Source organism: Gymnoscopelus braueri (genome assembly GCF_963280865.1).
Source record: "Gymnoscopelus braueri genome assembly, chromosome: 24".
In the NCBI taxonomy this organism is placed as follows: Eukaryota; Metazoa; Chordata; class Actinopteri; order Myctophiformes; family Myctophidae; genus Gymnoscopelus; species Gymnoscopelus braueri.
The window spans coordinates 22,648,551-22,672,235 of record NC_137626.1 but is presented as its reverse complement, the minus strand read 5'-3'; the positions used below and the strand labels follow the sequence as shown (position 1 = coordinate 22,672,235).

Here is a 23,685-nt window from a genome sequence, read left to right as displayed (position 1 = left end):
TCCTTCCTTCCCTCTCAGCTCTAGTTGCTGACTGGAGCAGATGGACAGTGCATTACACTCTCTCTCTCTTTCTCTCTCTCTCCTTACTGCTCAGTGTCTCTGCCGTTAGAACTGGGGGTCGTTGTTGTGTTTGTCGAGATTCTTCCGGTCACTTGGATCTGCGTTACACCTCTCTTGGCTGGCGCAGTGTCAATGGTTTAGTATCTCTTTTTTTTATTTCTTAGCATTAGAACTGTAGGTAGAATCAGTGTTTGAATTTGCCATCACGTTTTTTAGTCAGTTTATATCTAAATTATTTTCTAATTTAGTTTTCTATTAATTCCATCATTCATTTATTCACTTGATTATTTAATTATATTTTCCAACTTATATTTCTTTTCTATTTTTTGTTTATTTGCCTGTATGTATTTTTAAATGTAATTGGGTTTAAATGTAGTTTCCTGTTAGTTTGTTTAATCTAGTGTCTGTGCTGTTTCAGCTAGCGTTGAGGTTCATGTGAAGAAGAGGAGTAATAAGGTGGTAAAGTTCTGCATAGCGTGCGTGCCGGGAGGGGGAAAAGATCCGGTGAACCCGGGGCCAAGATGGGAGAGGGCCAGTCGGTGCACCAGGAGGTGGAGGAGACCACAACGGAGGAGGACAAGGTGATGGTGACAGCGAAGGAGAAGGAGGAGGAGGAGGAGGTGGTGGTTGAGGAGCAGATGAAGGACAAGGTGATGGCGACAACGAAGGTGGACGAGGAGGAGGAGGAGGAGGAGAAGATGGAGGATGAAGTGATGGAGAGAGCAGACATGGAAGAAACAGTGGAGGAGGAGGTGTACAAGATGATGGAGGAGGTGGAGGAGACGACAGAGGTGGAGGCCTCCGTCACCGGTAGGGAGCTGTCCCTCTTTGTATGTCTTGTGTCTCTTGTCTTTTTGTCTCAGTTTCTGTTTGCTGGCAGACTGGGGAGTAGGTCTTTTCTCTCTCTGCATGTGTCTCACTTTGTTTGATGTGAGCAATCTTATCAGTCCTGGCCCCAGGTCAGCGGCCGTTTAGCGTCCGTTTGCTGCCCTGATCGACCATATCCTTATTTACCAAAGGTGGCACAATTGTGTGATGTGTGTGTGTGGGGTGTGTGTGGTGTGTGTGGTGTGTGTGTGGTGTGTGTGACATCATTGTGATCGACAAGAACAGCAGAGAGGTTGGTGACAGCGAAGGAGAAGTGTGTGTGTGTGTGTGTCTATTGGAAGTTGGCTGTGCTTATGATTCAAGTTTAGAGGAAGCTTTCCTTACTAAACAAGTAAAATACCAGCCATTAGTACAAGCCATTATACATCTAGGCTACAAGTGTCAGCTCATTGTTTTTATATTTGGCAGCTTGGACCATGTCCACAGGCTGGTGGTCAGGGGCTTGAGAATTATGGGGTTGTCCAAGTGTAAGGCAAAGCAGCTTGCAAAATATTGCTCAATCTCCTCCATTATAGGTAGTCGATCTATTTGGAGAAGGTGCTTCCTGTACCCATAATTTTTCTCCGGTGTTGTTGGTAATATGGCAGACTGAAGTGTATGACCAATGTTAACTGTGAATAAGTTCATGCGCATTTGTTGTTTATATTCTGGACTTGTTTGTACTCAAGCACTGAGACACATGTTGTTTCAAGTGAGTGGGAGATCAGAAGCAACTGAAAAATATTTGTGCCCTTGTAATGTATTTTATAAATGTGGACTCAAATAAATAAATTGAAATGTGTGTGTGTGTGGTGCGGTGCCACAGTTAGCGGTGGGTATGCTGTTTTTGTCGGTGAGAGGACGTTACTTCTATGTAATGTGGAATGTGTTAGTTGTTGGTGCGAGGTACTGGCAGCAGAACAGAGGTAATTGGAGGTGATGGCTGGAGTCAGTGCTGGCTAGACAGGGAGTCTGCCTGGCTGGCTATTAGGCTAATGATAATTACGAGGCGCTACTCCTTGACACTGGAGTCGTTTTGTGTGCAGCAAGCTTTCATGACTTGGACTGAAATATTGCGTTGTATTTTCCCCCTAATTGTTAGAGATGCGAGCCTGCTCACTGCTTTTAAGAAATCTCTGTGGTGTCATTGCGGAGCCAGAGCCAGTAAGGAACTTGCAGTGGCGCGTCCAGACCTTTTGACCCCACTTGGGCCATACTCATAAGTAGCGTACACGCATACACAGACCCATGCATGCATACACACATGGGTTGGAATGGCATTTTTTGTATATAGCATTTTTTAAACATAATATAGCATTATATTAATTTTTGTGTTCACTATCCATAGTTGCATATCTACTTAATTGCAGTGGTGGAAGAAGTACTCAGATATTTTACTTAAGTAAAAGTAGCAATACCACAACTAAAAGGCCTGTGTTCAAAATGTTACTTGGGTAAAAGTACATGAGTATTGGCATCAAAATATACTTAAAGTACCAAAAGTTAAAGTACTAATTATTTTTGAAAATAGCAGATCTACAAGCTTGTAGATGTATAAAACGGGGCTAAAGTGGTTAATGTATGTTTTGTAATATAATAATGTATATCTGCAAAGTAACTAGTAACTAAAGTTTTCAAATTATTGTAGTGGAGTAAAAGTAAAGTACAATATTGTATGTAGTGGAGTGGAAGTTAAAGTAGTGAAAATTGGAAATACTCCAGTAAAGTAAAAATACTTTTAAAATGTACTTAGTAGAGTACTTGAGTAAATGTATTTAGTTACTTTACACCACTGCTTAATTACTAACATTAGTGTCTTTCTTGCCTTTGTTATAGTTTGTTTTAAAAGATAAATGGACATACCACAACACAACAGAGTGGCACCATACAAATGTAATTTGCTCAGAATTTTCGAAGGGAGACATTCTGAGCGCTCTGAATTTCCCAAACGAAGATAGCACCCCAGGCCATCTCTAGTGCACGCAGCATGTAATAGAGTGGCTGGCACCCTAGGGTGGCCACTCGGGTGGCCCATTCTACCTGTGAACTGGACCCCCAAAATGCTTCAACAGTATAATACTGTGTGTAACACTTTGTTTGAGCTGTCCTCCACTTCTTCTAGTTCTTACTATTGCTTGCTTGAAGCACTGAGGCATATTGTGAATTGAAGCTTCTTAAGTCATTGGATAAGAGTATCATCTAAAGGTCTAATCTCAAAGGATAGTGTTTAAAGATTTTTTTGTTGTTTCTTGTTACAAGAAAATGTTGGCCAGAATTGGCTCACCCAAAAAGTAGGCAAACACATACTGGGAACATTAGATTAGATTTAGCTTTTACGAGCGAGAAAATCTCAAACACAACGAACCTCATTCTTGAATATTTTGTTACGTGTAAACCATTCAAATGTGAAGAGATGATCTATGAAAACGTAATAAAAGTTTACACAGCACACTTTTAATGGGGATGTGCTAGATTTAAACACTTAAAACCTATATTTTGTTGAACGGGCTCCCCCAGGGGTCTGTACTTAGTACTTCATCCCCTCCTTTTAGCAGACTCTATCCCTCTACACCAAATCTCTTGGGAAAATGGCCGATCTACAAGCTCCCAACACGGTGCATAGTGATGCATTTTGAGCTTGTAGAATTGCTATTTTTGGTGTATGTTCGCCTATTTTTGGCGAATGTTCACTTATTATGACGCGCCCAGAATAGAGACAATTGGTTCATGTAGTTAAATATTTTTTCTTTTATAGGCATTTCTGCATATCATTAGATGGAGAAACATGAAATACGAGGTAGAGAGTAAAACGGGTCATAAGCCCATTGTGACCCCATCACGTCCTGATTAGGCCTGTGTCTACAGTTTGTCTTCAATTCTCCGTAACATACTCACTATGGGATATCAGCGCCCCCTGGCGATGCACAGAGCTACATACAATAAACTCCCGGGCCATCTCATTGGCTGTGAAGGGTATGTCACGCGGACGGAAGTCCTAGGGGTATAAAACCCTCACGTGACTGTGGCTCCTCCTCTTTCAGCTACTCTGCAGCAGATGCAGCACGGCTATTAATACATTACATACTACAGTGGATTAGATTTATTTTGATAAGAAACCAGCTTAACCCAAAGCGGGGATACTTGTATCCCCTACGGGCTTTCTTTTCGTTAAATCTTTTAGCACGCTCCCGCGGCTATTCTTCAATCTTTCTATCATCTTAGTTTTCCTCCCCATTCATTCCAGGCTAGCCCGAACGGGTTAAGTTAGCCGCTAAGCCGGTTAGCTTAGCCCTTTGTTCGGACCGGTGTTAGCCTAGCTTAGCTTAGCTTAACACCCGATGCTAGCTGTACCACGATGGAGGCTCCTCGCAAGTGCTGTGATCTCGCGGGCTACGCTCACTACATCGCCGGCGACGACCCTCACCAAGTCTGCAACGTACCAGGGTACTGCATCGACTGCATTTCTCTCTTGAAGCACCTTAACTCCCGCCTGGCTAGAGCGAGACTCTCGCTGGATGCGGCGGTGTACAACTGAGTGGTGAGGCCTCGTATGCAGCCGGCCAAGCGGCCCTTCCCGAGACGCACCGTGCGGACGAAACTGGCCCGAGGGCCGTGCGTGGTGGCCCACACTGCGTGCGGCCTCAGACCATGGGCTCTCCGGATAGCGTAGCCAGCTGGCCGCGGCGCCACCATGCTACCAAACAAGCTATTGCCCCTGTGAGTGGAGGGACCCTCCATTTGCAGAGCGGCTACGGCACACCATCGCCCACTGCTGCTGTGTCTGGTGGGCCACACCGGAGGCAGCAGCCTAGCGGCGTTCCCTCTCGCCCCTTCAAGGTTCCCGCGCCTGCTCAAGCACGTCGCCAAACGAACGTTTACCAGGGGAGGAAGCCGACAGGGACGAGGGAGAGTGAGTGAGTTAGGCCAGACTAGCTACGTTAGCTGCTTGCTAGTATAACGTCGCCCTAGTCAGGCAGTGTTTTGTTGGCTTAACACACTAAGCAACAGGTTATTAGCGGTGCTGTTCTAGCTTAGCTTGCCTCGCTAGGACAACACCAGCTTGTTAGCCTCCCCACTCAGACCGCAACCGAGCCGGCGTTTTACGAAGGACAAGACCGGTTCCAGGTACCAGACTACGCCTTCTCCTAGCGCCAGACTCCCATCGGGTGCCATGGGGACACATGAGGGTTTTTCATAAGACTATGTTAAAACGTTTCATGGTGTTTACTGTTTCTGTGCCTATTTTGTTTCATCTACATGTTTCAAAGTACACAAGCACATTAGCAGCCCTGTCAGGAGGCTCTATTGGTTGTTTTTTCATAAGGTATGTGAAAACGTTTCATGCTGTTACACTGTATTCTGTGCCTCCCTTTTTGTTTCATTCACATGTTTCAAAATGCATAAGCACATTATCCACGGACAGGTTCTTCGGGCGCCTTTGGGACACATGATGGTTTTTCATAAGACTATGTTAAAACGTTTCATGCTGTTTCTGTGCCTATTTTTGTTTCATTTCGAATGTTTCAAAGTACACAAGCACATTGGCAGCCCTGTCAGGAGGCTCTATTGAGACACATGGTTGTTTTTCATATGGTAATGTGAAAACTTTTCATGCTGTTACACTGTATTCTGTGCCCCCCTTTTTGTCTCATTTTCATGTTGCAAAATACATACGCACATTATCCAGCCCCTGTTATAAGCCAAAGAGTGTCTATCATGCCTGGTTCACATGATGATAGACACTGTTGGGATACCTTATCTACCTGTCTCAACCCCTGTCAAGAGGTATCAACCCCTCTTTATAAGCCCATAGTATCTGTCATGCACGGGTCCACGGCATGGCAAATACTACTGGGATATATTGTCTATACAGGGCCCAAGCCAATAAAGTGGGATCAAAACAGTTTTGCCTCTCGTCCACCAGGGGGCGTCAAAACACCACTGTGGGACGAGAGGCTCACAAACGGCCACTCGGCACAAAATGGCCGCTCAAACCCACGGTTGCGCCACAATGGCGGATCAGAGGGCTTGTCGTGTCAACAACCTTTGTGTACTGTACCACGTTCACCTCTGGAGGGCGGCAGAACGCCTCCTCCGCGGAGGGCCTGTCTCCCACGGCACAAAATGGCCGCTCAGGCCCACAGTTGCGCCACAATGGCGGACCAGTGGCCTTGTCGTGTCAACAACCCTTTGTGTATTATGCCACGCTCGCCTCTAGAGAGCGACAGAACGCCTCCTCCGCGGAGGGCCTGTCTGTCGTCACTCCCAGCGCGACCGGCAGACCGGGACAGGCTGTTGACGCCACGCATATGCGTCATCTGTCTCCATGGTAACGGACGTCAACGTTTTCTTGGCCCGTGGTGAGTTAGCCCTGACTAGCTTGTTAGCTGCTAGGTTAACATAGCCTGCAGTCGGGCTACTGTTGTTTCACTTAGCGGCTGACTATCCTCACTGACAACAACACATAGCAGTGTGGTTTTTTAGTGTAGCGCACGGCCAGCCCGCTAAAACAACACTGTGGTGGCCGCGTCCACGGTCTCTAACGGGCCCCGCACGCACGCGCACGTGCGGGTCCGCTGGATCACGTGACGACATCACCGGTCTCCATGGAAACGGTTACCAACGCGGACAGGTTCATCGGGCGCCATTGGGACACATGATGGTTTTTCATAAGACTATGTTAAACGTTTCATGCTGTTTACTGTTTCTGTGCCTACTGTTGTTTCATTTCACATGTTCCAAAGTACATAAGCACATTGGCAGCCCTGTCAGGAGGCTCTTTTGAGAGTGGTTTTTCATAGGGTATGTGAAAAAGTTTCACTTTTTTACACTGTATTCTGTGCCTCCTTTTTGTTTCATTTCACATGTTTCAAAATAAATAAGCACATTATCCAGCCCCTGTTATAAGCCCAAAAGTGACTATCATGCCTGGTTTCACAGCATGGTAGACACTGCTGGGATACGGATACCTTCTCTACCTGTCTCAACCCCTGTCAAGAGGTATCGACACATGGGGGTTTTTCCACCCCCAGCGCCGATAACCCCTCTGTATAAGCCCATAGTGTCTGTCATGCACGGTTCCCGACATGGCAAATACTACTGGGTCTGGGAGATTTGTCTATACAGGGACCGAAGCCTGTATATAGCCAGCCCCGCTAAGGCAACACTGCGGTAGCCACCTACCACCGCTACCCTTCCACGGTTTCTAACGGGCGCCGCACGTGCGGGCCCGCTGGATCACGTGACGACATCACCGGTCCCGTTGGAAACTCAAGGTTACGAAGGTAACCCCGGTTTGTGCGTTGTCCGCGGGACTGGGTGGCATCGGAGCCCTCTCCTAACTCGCTCGCTCAGTGCGCAGCTTGTTGGAGAGTTGCTTATCTCAGTACAGCAGTGACACGCTGTGGTTGTACTGGTCAGCTCCTATATCGGACAAGGTGTTGTTTCTCTCATGCGGGAGGTAATGCAGCCAGGTCTCTGAGAGAGGAGGATCTCTCTCTCTCCTGAGCGAGGACGATTTCAGAATACTATCTTGAATCAGAACCAAGTTTTCTATTCAAAAAAGTTTTCGGGTGGAAAAGAAGGGGGGGGGGCGTATGACCCTCTCTGAATACGAAGGGTCTCAACAAATACCTGATGGTTTTTCAAAATTCCGGATTTTGACGACCGCGTCGCAGCTGCGGACGGGGCGTCAAGGGGATTGGTGGAACAGCATCGATCAAGGATGCTTATTTCCACATTCCTTTCTATCCACTGCAGTCAGGAGGTGGCGCGGCACACAGACGTGGCCGTTTCCCCACTTGACGTCACGGGGTTTTCACCATCAATGTCCGTCGAGCGTCTTGGTCCCGTCTCAGCGGACCATTTTCATGGGGACCTTGCTGGGCTGGACCAGGCTCACGTCGCGTCTGTCCCGGGACGGGATAGACAGCTTTTCGGCCTGTGGTCTTCTCGCGTGAGGCGACAAGTCACATACAGGCTATGCATGCAGGCGGCGGGTCTCATGACTTCGGCCATACACCTGTTTTGTTTGGACAAGCCCCACAGGTGACCTTTTCTCCAGAGGTGGATGCGGGCTCTTGGAGTCGCGTCCACCTGAGGTTATCAGGAGGTCCGGGTATCCCCACGGTGCGTGGACATGCTTAGACCGTGGTCAGATGCAGCCCTTAACTGCTTTATGCGTTCCCACCACTGGAGCTGATTCCCCCAACACTGGAGAGAGTCAGGCTCCAGGGTCTGTCAGTGCTACTGGTGGCGCCGGCGTGGGGCGTGTGGAGATCGGAGTTGACTCCTCTCCTCTACGCCGAGCCTTGGCTTCTTCCCCTATGCACGGACCTGCTATGGCAGGGAGGGGACGTGATTTTCCATCCCCGCCCTCAGGACCTAGACCTATGGTTTTGGCCTGTGAGAGGGCGAACTTGACCTTGTGTGGTCTGCCTCCTGACGTGGTAGCTACCATCCAGGGGGCGAGGGCCGCTTCCACGAGGGATGCGTACGAGGCAGGTGGAACATGTTCGCGTCTTGATGTCTGGAACAGTCACCGCCAGTGGTGGCTTTCCAGGCTCCGGTGCGCTGCGTCCTTATTTTCCTGCAAGACAGGTTAAACCAGGACCTAGCGTTTTAAGGTGTACCTGGCGGCCATTTCTGCTTGTCACGAGGGCTTCGATGGCAAGACGGTTGGTCAGATCATTACCACGGACGCCAGCCTCACGGTGTGAGGTGTCGTCCACGAGGGCCGCTCAGCCAGGGGGGTGTGGGGTCCCAGTCTACAGACGGCCCACATCAACTACCTGGAGCTGATGACGGTCTTCTCTGATGGTCAGACTTTGCAAGGCTCGGTTTCGAGGTTGTCATGTCCTGATCAGAACCAACAACACCATGACCTTGTGCTATGTCAACAAGCAGGGAGGCCTGGCCTCTCCAGTGTTGGAAAAGCTAGCTGGCGATCTGAGTGGACGCGTCAGATCTTACACCCCGCCATCAGGACCTAGACCTGTCGGTCTGGTCCGTGAGAGGGCGACTTTGGGCTTGTGTGGCCTGTCCCCTGACGTGGTAGCTACCATACAGGGGTCCAGGGCCGGTGCCACGAGGGCTGCTTACGACATGAAATGGATTTTTCTGTCTTGGGGTCTGGAACAGTCGCCGTTGGTGGTGGCTTTCCAGGCTTAGTTGCGCAGCATCCTGTTTTTTCCTGCAAAACAGGTTAAATCAGGCTGACCTTCTCGACGGTTGAGATGTACCTGGGGGCCTTCTCCACTTGTCACGAGGGTTTCGATGGCAAGACGGTTGGCCAGCATCTGGTGCGTCGTTTCATGGGCGGCACCAGGCGAGCCAGGCCGGTTAACAGGCCTCTGTTCCCGGCATTGGGTCCTGGCGGTGGTGCTAGATGCACTCTGCCGCCCTCCGTTTTGGACTTTGTTGAGTCCTCTTGGTGGCCCTGTCTACAGCTAAACGGGTCAGTGACATGCACGCGCTCTCAGTAAGTTCGGAGTGCATGAGGTTCCCGGACGGCGACAGGAAGGTTCTTTTGAACCTGACATGGCGTTCGTTCACTCTGAGAACGGGATGGTGACCCATGCCCAAGTCGAGCTGGTAGCTTTCCATCCACCTCCTTTCGCTTCAGCGAAGGATAGATGGTTGCACTGTCTCTGTCCGGTGAGAACTTAAAGTTCTACTGTCAGGGAACAGTGGCCGGCCGTTTGTCGACATAGTTTTTGTCTCATTTGGCCAAAGTGGTCAGAGGAAGGCAGTTTGCTCAGGCGACACTTTCTAGATGGATCTTGGATGCCATTAAGCTGGCCTGCGCTAGCGGTGGCGTCCCGGTTCCAGAGGGACTGAAGGCTCGCTCTACTAGAGGCGTGGCGACATCCTGGGCCCTCTCCAGTGGAGTTTCGGCTCAGGTGATATGCGCGGCTGCAAAATGGTCGTCTCCATCGACTTTTGCGGTTTTATACAGCCTGGTCGTGGCGGCGTCATCAGTGGCGCACGCCGTCCTGGGTGTAGCGGTTGTCTCTAGTTAGAGGGGGGATTGAACGGGCCTGGAGCCTTGTTCTTTTTCCTGACTTCCTTCTCCTAGGTCCCCTTGGGACTGCCAGTTGGCTGGGTCCTCGGGGAGGAGGCCCTGTTCCCTCGTTTTACTTATGGGACAGTCTCGTGTCTGTTTCATTAGTTGGATGAGGCAGACTTGGTCTGTCAGGGTCTACCTTTTCTGTGTCCCGCACCTTTTCTGGCGCCCTAGCCCGGAGGGCTAGGGCGCCCGTGAGGCCGGAGGTCACGCCCGTGGGGGCGGAGCCTCGTGGGCTGGTGGGCGTGCGGGTTTGTGAGGGTTTGTATGGCTTATAGCCCCAGGGGGGTTTATGAATCCCATAGTGAGTATGTTACGGAGAATTGAAGACAAACTCGAGGTTACGAAGGTAACCCCGGTTTGTTTAAATTCGGAGTAACATACTCACCTAACACCCCTTTTTGTGCGCATCTGCGTGCAGAGAGCTGTTGTTAAAGAGGAGGAGCCACAGTCACGTGAGGGTTTTATACCCCTAGGACTTCCGTCCGCGTGACATACCCTTCACAGCCAATGAGATGGCCCGGGAGTTTATTGTATGTAGCTCTGTGCATCGCCAGTGGGCGCTGATATCCCATAGTGAGTATGTTACTCCGAATTTAAACAAACCGGGGTTACCTTCGTAACCTCGAGTTTTTTGTCACAGTATAGTTGCCAAATAATCTCAAAACAATGTACATTGAGGACAGATCGATACCTCCAAAATGCGTTGCTCCTACATAATCAACCCGTAGCTGTTCTAAACCTGTCAGTCAGCTACAATTGAAGTGCCAGCACCTCTTCAAGTTCAAGATCTGTAAAAGCCACCATTGGCTTCATGCAGTAAACTGACCCGACTGTGACTTTACTCAACACTTCAGTACCTTTTCATTTGGGTTGTATAGAATATTCAGGAGCATGATGCCACTTTAGAATTTAGTCAGGATTGTCTGTATGCAAATATTGTGGGAGAAGGGCTGTGAATTAGAACCTATAGAGCATCACAATCTTGTGGTACGTGCACAACTGGTTGAGCCACCAGGGCACCTGAGCAAATGACCGTTAAATTGATTTGGATCTGTGGTCATATTTTTCCTGGAATAATGGTACTTTCACTGTAAAATCTTGAGTTTTCATTTAATTCTGGGAGTGGGAGCCTTACAGAACCTCTTTTACAAGTCGTCGCTGTCGGGCAAAAAATGTCATTTCAGTCAGCAACACTGACGTCAAAGTAGAGTTAACCATTTATTGCAACAAATGGAATACAGTTAAGCTTGGCGTTAAAGGCTCCGCTCTTGGAGATATTCCCTGAACTTTGTCCGAGCAGCATGCTAAGCAAAATCGGGGAATGCTAAGCAAAACCCCCATGGGGGTACAATATCAAACAATACATTGACATAAATGTGAATTATTATATAGTATTTGAGCCTATGCCAGACTCTGATCAAAAGGTGGAAGCTGGGGTGGAGGAGGCAGCTAAGCAGCAGTGAAGCAGGCAGCAAGACAAGCAGAGAGACCTAGTGAATGCAAAGCCGTATTTAAAGGGACCTCCTTGTTAAGGCGTGACTTCTGATTGGAGTATGAATGTGTGACGTAATGACCAGCAGTAGTATGACTTTGTCATACTACAATGTCACACAAAAGTAGCAAAAATAGCTGATCTATAAGCGCACAACACGTTGCGATATGATTCATTTTAAGCTTGTAGATCGGCTATTTTTGCCATATTTGAAATAGTTTTGAACCAATGAAAAATGTGAACAAGAGCTTGTGACTTAATAACTACAATGGATCCATTGTAATCCAAGTTCTTTTTTCCATTTCCTGAAAAGTAACGGTTTTGAACATACACGGTTTTCACCCGACAGTGTCAAAGTGTAAGTGAAATATATATTTGACAAATGGCCATGGGATTGTATGTAAATAGCAACATGCACCCCCCGCTTCCCTCCATGTAGGGAAATTTACTTCCCCAAAAAAGTGCTGACATCTTATATCATCTATTTAGTAAGTATTAGAATAAATCTGAAGTTAGAGAAAGAGCACACAGCTAATAGTTTCAATCTGTGTCATCCTTTATACATTCAGCCAAGCCCTTATACTGGTAATCTGTTGATCAACAGCGCTAGCTTGCTAAATGAGTGGTACCCGTGGGGTCTCAGGCCAAATACATATTACTCCTTATCATCCCCATCATCATCATTCATAGTTGTCTGTCCCTCTCTATTGTGAAGTAACTAGAAAATCTGTAATCTCGCAGATAAGATCATCGTCCGAAAAAAAGAAAGAAAACATTTCAGGTCCCGTTGACAGACTAATAAAATGAATCCAGGCTTCAGCGTGATGTCAACAACGTAATGCCATGATGCTGACTGAGAAATGAGCATTCCTACTTTAATGACCGTGATAAATAAGTGGTCATTAAGTGTATCAGATTTTATTGAATTATAGTTTCCTGTGTATTGGTACCAGTTCAGAGCAGTCAGGCTATTCTTCCTGTCCATCCTTCTATTCTATGAGCCTTTGACTCTGCCCCTTCCATTTGATGGATTAATGAATCTAATTGGAGGGAATTTGATGTAATGAAAAGTGCATGACTGCCTCATTGCCTTTGAAGTTTAAATAGGGACTGCTTGAGTGGGTGTGTGATGATAACAATAAATACTGGGAGTCAACGTTAATGTGATATTCTGTAGAGAGGGAGATTTTAAGCATACTGAGCTCAGGAAAAGCAGTAGGCATTAACATACATCTTTTAAAAAAATAACACTATTGGCCCTACTTTTGCCAGCACTGTCTGCCTCTCAAATCCAAATAAAAGAAAGGGGCTGTTTTCTGTGGATTTTTAGAATGGCTAAAGCCAGCCATACTCCAACAGAACAACCGACATCAGTTCGGTTCGGCTTGTCCAAAACTACGATGTGACGTCACGTCATTCAGAGGTTCGGGTGGGTGGGATCCGAACTAATGTTGGGTGTTCGGTGCGTCCGAGATGTTGTGACTACCCGAATCAGTTCGGCTACTGTGATTGGTCAGAGGTTGCTCAGATATTCCGCATTGTTTCCGCCTTCATTCAGCCCAGCTTCAAGTTCATTCTGTCAGCAGTGAAGCCAGTGAAAACAGTTGTAGTTTGGAAGAGACACGAGCCAACTTCTAGGAGGTACAAACACCTCTGAAATCTCTGTCTAGTGACCATTCATAAACACTTCATAAACACAACCTCTTGCTAGAAAGGTCAAAACCTCCATACCTCCTTCATCCAGGTATTAATTTAACCATCTGTTCTACCTGGCTGTGTTCTGCCTGGTTCTTTTCAGTGCATGATGTCTTTGTGTGTTTTCTTGGTGGTACATTTAAATCTTGGGAAATACTACAATTCGGCTGAAAATACAGTATAAATTAGATACGTTTCCTGAACACAATTAATGAGAATGGGGATTATCATGATGTTAAGTTTTGAATACAAGCCTTTTACTTGGTATTGCTACTTTTAAGGGAACATTTTAAGTGCTTCCACCACTCATGCCCAGGAAGCGAGCCACTTCTGTCTTCCAGTCCTATGGGAAAGCATGTCTCGTTATGAATTGTTGATTTTCTGGTGTTAATAGACTTTGTTTGACCATGTATTATCTCTTCTCTTGTGCTGTGGGTATTAATTGGGCGGAGAGCTTAAGGGATAACAAAACACTTTTGCTGGCTACACACAAAGTACACAACACACACACACACACACACACACACACACACACACACACACACACACACACACACACACACACACACACACACACACACACACACACACACACACAATGCACACACGCAGTGTGATCGTATAATTAGCTGAAGGGGATTTATACTGTAACCACGCCCATTACTTCCTCTCTCACACAGCGGACGTGAAGCCAGATAAATGAACACACACACACACACACACACACACACACACACACACACACACACACACACACACACACACACAGGCTATGTGAGGAGGACGAGGCACAGACCACCCCATTAGATTTGGCTTGCACACACATGCAACACAGCATGTGTATATGTGTGCACATGTAATGCAAATGTATCTTGTTTAAGACACTTTTTGTTCAGCTTAAAGACAGAGAGCTTAAAGACATATAGGCTGAATGAAACATACACTGGGTTTATTTTTGGTAAAATGTCACTTCTGGAGTTAATTGGAGACAGTCAAGATGCATTGACTGAGCTGTTTCACAGTCTGTCTGTAACCATCAGTCTGTTGACTCGGGGACAAGCATACAGGAGCCATGTGTGGGACCTGCAAACAGGTTAGCTGTGTGTGTGTGTGTGTGTGTGTGTGTTTGTTGTGATGGAAGGACAACTTTGCGTGAGATTTTGTTATTTTTGTGTTTACGGAAATGTGTGTGCATGCGTGCGCCTATTGTTTACACTGTCAAAGTCAAACCGCTTTAAACGTTGCGCCACTATTTTGGGTATGTCATTTATAGGCTAAGTTGTCACCTGTAACGATGATGCAATGTGTTGTAGATGGGCTATTTTTGAAGATGCAACAATGTTCATCTTGTGGTGTATTATGTCATAACATCTGTTAAATGAGTGCGACCCGACAGGATTTCCTACAGACACATTGTTACCACCACCCCAACATTATTTTGCTGTTGCCAGAATTGAGTTTATTTTTAGTTAAGTCATAAAGCCGTAGCCACTTAAAGGGATACTTCACTCTCGGGCCGGGGACACATTTAAAAAAAATATTAAAAATAAATGAAAAAAGTTATGGAAAATTCATGGCCCCCTCACGCATTAGTAGGACACTCTAATGCGTGAGGGGGCCATGAATTTTCCATAACTTTTTTCATTTATTTTTAATATTTTTTTTAAATGTGTCCCCGGCCCTAAAGTGAAGTATCCCTCCCCTATATACTATGTTGACCAATGTCAACATAGTTCCCTCTACACCAAATCAACTTTCCAAAAATAGCTGATCTACAAGCTCGGCTCGCAACGCATTGTGTTCTGAGCTTGTAGATCGGCTATTTATTTACTTTTGCTTATGTTCATACAAATTACGTTTTTTTCAAATCGATTAGAAACTTTTGCACTTTTTAACCAAATATCGGTCAAAACAATAATCTGTGATCTAGGATTCTTCCAAAATCTGGATTGACTTCAGACCCAAAAACCTGGCGTCATTCAGGCTCCACGTTATACTGAGAGGACAGTAGTGTTGCTAGAAGGTCTATTAAATACCGGCTTTGTTGGATGATTGTGTCATTGGACAAAAATTACCTATTTTCAAATATGTCAACACTTCAAACGACAAAGTTCAAGAGTTAACTTTAGAATGTAAAACAGGGTGTTAGTCATCTGTCCACAGATAAATTGGTAACACTTTACTTGAGCATGCAAATTCATATACTCATCATTAATTCCTGGTCCTCATCATTAACTAATGGTGAAGTCACTATGACTTAACCAAGTGTATTATATATAATTTAGTCCATGAGCCAGAGCCCCAAAATTGAGCAATGATTATCGAAAGAGTGGGCAAAACCAAACCTATATTAAATTGTTCATAGGGTCAATACGAGTAAATAAATATATGATAACCTTTCCACAGGAGCAGCTTTTTCATGGTTATCACACATTTTGTTATTTTCCCCATACGTACATGACAGGTGAAAAAATTACAAAATTTAAAAAAGAGTTATCATAATGAAACTTCCTGAGTTGATTACTTGCATGAAGACAATGATTTATTGTATTACAAGTTTTCTGAAATTGTATATCTAAATATGCAAATTAGGCATTAGGAAAATATGCCTAAATTTGCATAACTTTCCAGAATCAACATTGAAACATTGGACAAAGCCAGAGTCAACATTCTTATTTCATTTTGTTAAGATGTTGGAGTCAAAGGTTTTTAACGAGGGAATATTCAATATCTGGCTCAATTTTGGGGCTCTGGCTCATGGACTAAATGCCTAATTTGCATATGTAAATATACAATTTCAGAAAACTACGATACGGTAATACGATAAATCATTGTCTTCATGTAAGTAATCAACTCAGGAAGTTTCATTATGATAACTCTTTTTAAAATGTTGTCATTTTTTCACCTGTCATGTACGTATGGGGAAAATAACAAAATGTGTGATAACCATGAAAAAGCTGCTCCTGTGGAGAGGTTATTATGTATTTATTTGCTCGTATTGACCCTATGAACAATTTAATATAGGTATGGTTTTGCCCACTCTTAAGATAATGAAATCTTGTCTGGCTCATGGACTTTAGTTAAGGATGTTATTCCACAGTTCCACTTATATGCCAGTGCCACATATATGCCCACGCCTATGACCAGTCATGCTCTTAGGCGGGTAGGAGTTGCGAGGATGGTCGGTCTCTGTTGGTCGTTCAGAGACCAACCCTCCTCGCTACTCCTACCATAATGATATATTACACTTGGTTAAGTCATAGTAATTTCACCTTTGAATTGATGAGTTCATGATAACCAATTAAAAAAAATATTATTGATCAAGTGATCAATAATTCATCATTAATTAAGCGTTAATTACGTGTATGAATTTGGATGCTTAAGTAAAGCTAAATCATTTTTGATGTTAAAATAATGACATTTTGAAAAATGTCATACCAGAAAATGTAGGAATTTCCCATTTGTGCCCATTAAGTTATTTCACGAAATTGTCATTGAAATATTACAATTTTGCTTAGCATCATCTCAAAAGTATTAACCTTTGTACTGTAGCTCAATAAATACTGGACACACATAAAATTAGTCAGCTAGCCCTTTGAAGGTTCAAGGATCAATGAGTTTTATTGTCATTCCATAAAAGTAGAAGTGGATGAAAGGAATTAAATTAGTTACTCAGGTCCTGGTTAAAAATGGTAGAAGAATAATAATACCAAAACAAGATTACAACAAAATAACAATTAATAGGAATATCCCTCTACACATAAATACCTACTGTAACTCTAGTGCAAATGTAAGTGATTGCACAAGCCCACTAACAACATAAAGCAGATACAAACAGATAGAACCAGACAATAGTATTAAAAACAGTGTGATCAATTGTTCACAATCTCACAGAGTTCACAAGTCTCACGGCTTTAGGGAAGAAGGTGTTCTCTGGCCTGGTGGTTCTGGCCCTGATGCTATGCACACTCCTGCCTGAAGGGAAGGGTGCAAACAGTCCATGTGCAGGGTGGGTGACATCCCTCATGATGTTGGAAACCTTTTACCTACACCTGCTGGTGTAAATGCCACTGATGGCAGGTAGGCAGATTTTCTGTGCAGACTTCACCCGCTGCAGAGCCTTCCTGTCTGCAGCGGAGCAGTTGCCACAGCGTGTTGCACCGTCATGTCACACAGTGCCAAATGTTCCTTTGAATATCGATAAATATGTACAAATGTGTGTGTTCTAAACAAACCCTTGTCAACAAAAACGGAACATCTTGAAGTTAAAATATGAAAAAGTAGGCAATTTTCTCAGCAGAAAAATATAGATTTTTGAAGGAATTAGTATGATTTAGTGCTGATGATACTTTTCGTTTGTTTTTCAATGATTGATAGTTGACCTTGGTCATTGATTACTCCATATACCTCTACTGACTAGCTAATGGATAACGTGCACCTGTGCCCAGGCCCATTCTGAGAGACCTACTCTTTCATCATAGGGTTGGTCTGCAATCGTTTTCAGTCGTGAAGCTGTTGCCTACAATACGGATGTTTATTTTATATTATATTATTTATTTTATTTTGATATTTTGAGGTTCTGACAGCACACTTTTGGCTGTCATGGGAACTAGTCTTCTCTAGCCAGCCTTATTGTTGCTGTGCAAACCAAGAATGTGGAGCATTGTTGCATATTGACTCACCAACAGTCTAATTTGCTTAACTGACGGACAGAGATGGAGAGAAACAGACAAGCAGTCAAGATGGATAAACAGGCAGAGAAGCTGTCTTGCAGAATGATTAGATAGACCAGCAGGTGGAAATACTCAGTTTACCATGTCTGCCCATCTGTGTTGTTGGTGTGGAGTGGAGAAAAATAGACAATACCGTAAGGCGAACCGGGTCAACCGACAAGGTGAGTTGTGGGTGTGTGTGCGTGATGCAGTGCAGTGCACGCACGTGCATTACTAACTTGTCTGTGCTATCACACTAGTGAGAGCAGTTATGTCCTGGCATTGGGTATATGTTCTGGATATATATACTGTGTGTGTACACACACACACACACACACACACACACACACACACACACACACACACACACACACACACACACACACACACACACACACACACACACTGTGTGTACTGTGTATACAACAGTAACTATGTGGACAACCTAATAGCCACGTGTGTGCACCACAGCATGCATGCATGCATGCTCTTGTACACACTTGCACATAAGTAGTTCACTTGTTTTCATGTCCCAGAAACCACAGTGGAATGGGGATTTATAATTGGCAATGCTGACTCCATGTGTGTCAGTGGCATGTGCCATGTGTGCAGAAACATGGGTGAGCATGCACGTGTGGGTGTGAGCTCACGACTGTGTGAGTGTTTCGGGGCGAGGCTATAGCTATTGTAAAGACAGATGCTGTGTAATTGTATTTTAAGTCTAGGTTGCTATTGTTGCGACGGTGTAGCAGTCAGTAACTGGCACTAAAGCCTATAAGACCTCAAATCCCTCCCAGCAAGGATGCTCGGTTAAATACTGTAGGTGTGTATACATATAGGAAGATTTGCAAGTACCTGCTACAATATTTACTATGTGTCCCACTACTTTACACACACACACACACACACACACACACACACACGCACACGCACACGCACACACTCTGAGTGAGGGAGGGGCCAGGAACAAGGAGTGGTGCAATCAATCCGCAAACTGACAGGTGTTAGAGGGAAAGAGAGAGAGAGAGCAAGGGAGGAGGAGAAGGATGGGGAGGGGGGGGTGAAGAAAGGCAGAGACAGCGATGAGGGAATCTTCTATCCATACCTGTGGAGATGAAGACGAGAGCAACGGAGGAGAGGAGTGGAGCGAGGGATGAAGCGGGGCATCATGGTGTGATGGAGCAGTGTGGAGGACAGGGATTCGTTAGCATCTCGCCAGAGGAGATGGCCAGTTACTATGGATACACACATTGCTGTCAACAGCTGCACAGTGAGTTGTGTGTGTGTGTGTGTGTGTGTGTGTGTGCGTGTGTGCGCGCGTGCGTGCGTGCGTGTTAGTATCTTAAGTAAAGGAATAACCAAACATCTGCTGTCACTCAACTTAGCTGAAGTGGTCTTTAGTTTAGTTAAAACGTTCTTTCTGTACTACTACAACTGTTATTTTTTTTCTTCTCTCCTATAATCCAAATCTGAGACTGTTGGTTCTTTTTGTTTTTTTTACCCATAATCCAAAACCGAGACTGTTGGTCTTCTCCCATAATAAGATTATGACGATAGTAGTCTTAATAATCTAATATTGAGACTATGCTGGTTTTTCTCCCATAATCCCAAACTGACCCTCCATATTAAATACCAAATGTATTTTTAGGTAGCAGTAAGAAACCTTTACCTTAGCACACTGCTCTAGTATAGAATGTGTGAGCACATTATTATTATTATTTTCATTTACGGCTTGGCTTGTCTTTAACATTTTCCAACTGTATCATGTGCAGTACATTTAGTTTTTTCATCACCTTTTGCCCAGGTGTATAGTGGACAATGGGGAATTGAAAACGGATGCAGTGGCAGTAAATGGCAAAGTAATATACCACCATATCCTTATTTACCAAAGGTGGCACAAGACAGACTGTGTGCATGTGTGTGTGTGTGTGTGTGTGTGTGTGTGTCAGAGAGAGGGAGAGCAAGTGAGCCTAATATAAAATAAAGTGTGTATAAGCGTGCACATCCTGTCATCCTGACAGTGAATATCTAAATGTAGCCCTGTTCCCTGCGGACATATCTGTATTTAGAACCTCTATGAAGTTGGCTCTTAGTAGGAGCTATTCTGGAAACCGCTGTCATAAAGACTATGTGTATTTAAAGGACTGCACGTGTCAGTCTGATATTATAAAGATTACCGTAGGAAATGGAAGGCCTAAAATAATTGCAGTGTTTTCAAAGTTTGGAAACACACAAGTAGCATTGTGCTTCTTCATTATAATGATTTTCTGTTGTTGTTGTTGTTGTTATAAAGTCCCAACTAGATGTATTTTTCATTATTTGTGTCTATCATACTTTCTCACGTGTTGGTAATTTTGGGTATTTCGGGATGGAAGCATTTCATTGCTATTGGAATTCCTGGAAATTTGTGCTTGATTTGCGGAAATGTTTTCTCTTGCATTGTCACTCTTCAAAACCCATGCTGTTAGTATGAGTCAGTCATAATTTCCAGTGCTTACACTATTTACCACAAACTGGTGATGTTGAAAGCATTAGGACATCATGTGATTTCACGGTCCGGGTCGGAGCGGGTCTGACCACATCCACTGACCATGTGGACGTCAGCTGTCAGCTGTAGACAGTGTTACCTTGTGAGCTCCCCTGCTATCTCCTTTACTGTTATCCCATCTTCACTCATGGCCATTTCCTCCCAGCAGGGCACAACTTCCTCTTTTGGGACCTTTTGTGTTCCCTCTGTCCGTTTCTCTCTAACCATCTCTTCTGTCGTCTGTCTTGTCTGTCTGTGTCTCTCTCTCTCTGGCACTCTATACTGTATTTCTCTCTCTCTTCACTGGAGTTTAATTCTTGGTCAGCTACTGAGTGTTTGTGTGTGTGTTATTGAACTCTTATTCTAGTAAAATAACCCTACATCTAGTAAAATAACCCAACCTGTCTCTTATAATGGTAAGAACCTTGTTTAATGGCACCATCTGTGGCCTGAAATGCACTAAATATTTTTTTTTAAAAACATTTTTGTCATTTCCCAATCCCCCATGTGTACTGAAGTGATTTTCATTGCGAGTTTCACTGGGAGAGCGTAACATGCTAGGTGGTTCATGCTATCACTCTCAGACAGTCCTCCCCCCGCTGTGCCCCGACCAACCAATAGGAGTCACTAGTACAGCAACAAGGTCAAGATCGCCTCCCAGCCTCCCACGAAGAGAGCCAGTCGTGTTTGTTGGGAGTGTCCGGCCAAGCCGGAGGCAACGCTGACTAAAGTTAAACCAAACACCCAAGTTGCCTTGGGAACAGTTTGTGTCCCATAGGTCAGTAGCCTGGTTCCAGATGAATCTGCCATTGCAAAAAAAAAAATGCCCTCGGCAGATTAGGTCTGGCCCCTCTCAATAGAAATCGGATTTCTCTCCCTCCGAAGTTGTGAGGGACCAATCAGGTCCCGGTTTGCAATTATGGGGCATTTTTTTTATTTGCCCCTCGGAAATGCAGGTTCCACACAGAGATTCCAGACTGATATCTACGCAGTGATATTAGCGTGGCCATGCCAGGCTAATAGGTCAGGATCATGGCAGAGTTTGTAACTACAATATAAGTAGTAGGCCAGTGTCACACACGCAGAGTGTCCCGTTACGGCGTATAGATGGCTGAGATACTTGTGAAGTCCAACACGTGTGAAGCTTGGAGTTCAACAATGGTGAAGCTTGATCAGGCACCAACCAATAGGAAAGAAGTGCCGTTGACCCCACTTGGCAGCCATTTCGCTTGCATTTTTTTCCCAGTGAGCCAGCACTCCAACATGAATTGAACAAACTACACACCAGAAAACTGGCACCAGAGCCGACTCTGAACGGCACTGCCCACACCCCGCAAGACAGCATGGGGAAATTGACAGACAGACACACACTCAGACAGGACCAGCAACATAGGGACTTTGTCCCACCTCTGCGTACTAAGTAGAGTCTCAAGTCTTTGCTCTCGAGTCCTGAGTCAATTCCCAAGTCAACACAGGCAAGTCGCAAGTCAAGTTCAAGTCCTAGACTTTTTGTTTTCGAGTCCCAAGCGAGTCCTAAACCCTTTGTTTCGAGTCCCAAACAAGTCATAATGCTAATTAATGATAATGTAAAGATTTACATAATTCATGAGCATTTTTCGCAATTTACATTTATCTTTAAACAATGGTTCTTCCAGTCCAACAGAACGCAGTGCTGATACTGTACTTTTCATTTCCTCCTTGAGGACAGGGTTTAACAAAACAATTTTACATGTCATACAAAACATTATCAGATAAACTTGAATAATTTGAAACTTGGACTCTATCTATGCACAAAAATAACGAAGACTCCAATACAATTAAACATGAATTTGTCAAGTGGAGCACAGGTACTAATACATTATGACACTAGGTGTCACTGACGGCTGGGATTTCTGACCAATAACATTAATAGTTGGATGCTTTTTAAACATTTAAATATTTGGCCTTGTTGTAAGGTATTAAGTGACTTGAAAAGACTTGAAGTCTCAAGTCAAGAGGGCTCAAGTCACAAGTCATTGGCGTTCAAGTCAAGTCACTGGCGTTCAAGTCCCAAGTGGAGTCCAAGTCCATTTGATTTGATCAAGTGAGTCTAAAGTCATCCAAATTGGGAGTTGGGACTCAAGTCCAAGTCGAGTCTCGAGTCCAAGTCCCCACCTCTGAGTAGTAGTAGTAGTAGTATGCAGTAGAATCCTTACAAATGCTATTTTGAAACGGTGCCATGTTCGTCTGCTGTGCTTTTTGGTAGATGCATTAACATGGCTCGATATCTTGCACTGTTTTTCTCATCAAGCTATCCTCTCTTATCTGATTGGCTCTTGCATGGTCTTTACTCCTTCTATCCGGGTTCCTGTACACTCTGTCTCTGTGCTCTCATTCTCTATACACGTACACCATCTCTCTTTCTATCTGCCTCCCTTCTTCCTTCCTTCTCCCTCCCCCCCTCCCTCCCTCTCTTCTACCACACCACCTCTGTACTTCCACCAGCATATTTACTTCCATTTCTACTTCCTAGACCTATTGAGCTATGAATGGCATTGCATTGTACTAGTTAATCTGTTACTGTTATTAACTATTCCAGTAGTCAACATGACTCAAGTCAAGACCTATCCTGTACAGGTCTGTTCATTGGTGATGTGAATAATGTAACCGCAAAGAAAAAGGTTATATTTTGAATTGCATACTATTTTGCATTGACATTGGGCACAGACACAACTCTCTCTCTCTCTCTCTCTCTCTCCCCCCCCACACTTTAACCCTAGTGTTCAGAGATGCCAGGGTCACGTGTCAAAATGCTATTTGTCATACGATTAAGTTTATAGGGCATAAGTGGTTAACTGTAGGTATCATATGACTGTAAGATATGAAAGGAGACGCCTAGCAATGCTATGCATCTGTGTAGATAAAGAGACCTTTTTAGTCCCTCCTGGACACCGCAAAACAAAGTGGAATACAATGGAACAGACAGAGCGATCAATCTGCCTAATGACGTGCTCCCATAGTGACAGTGTATTAGCTCCTGCATGTTAGGAGGCTGCATGCCTGAAGTCAGGTTCAATGTTTAATCTCCTTTTTCACTTAAAACCATTAACACCATACCACTAGGCGCCCATCACAGCCCTAATGTCTGAGTCTCTCTCTCGCTCTCTCTCTGGCCTTTGTAGAGCTTGTGGAAGTGACCCAGGAGGTTGAGTGGCCGCTAAGGCCTCGAAAGGTTCTCGGTTCGATCCCTGTTTCCCCCCTGGGTTAGTGTTGAAGTGTCCTTGAG

At 44.8% G+C, this 23,685-nt stretch overlaps 1 protein-coding gene across 3 annotated transcripts in view; it reads left to right on the top strand.

The window, feature by feature from the left end:
• The first annotated feature begins 770 nt into the window (after positions 1-770).
• Positions 771-23,685, top strand: part of LOC308080913 (guanine nucleotide exchange factor DBS-like) — a 100,141-nt gene continuing 77,226 nt past the window's right edge. Inside the window, exon 1 of one of the 3 annotated variants that reach the window (XM_080423011.1) lies at positions 771-870. In XM_080423011.1, coding sequence (XP_080279137.1) covers positions 774-870 — 97 coding nt within the window. In that variant the 5' untranslated portion in view covers positions 771-773. Of the gene's footprint in view, positions 871-14,007; positions 14,275-19,077; positions 19,164-23,685 lie in introns of those variants that run through there. The other 2 variants (XM_080423010.1, XM_080423013.1) reach the window with 2 other exon arrangements.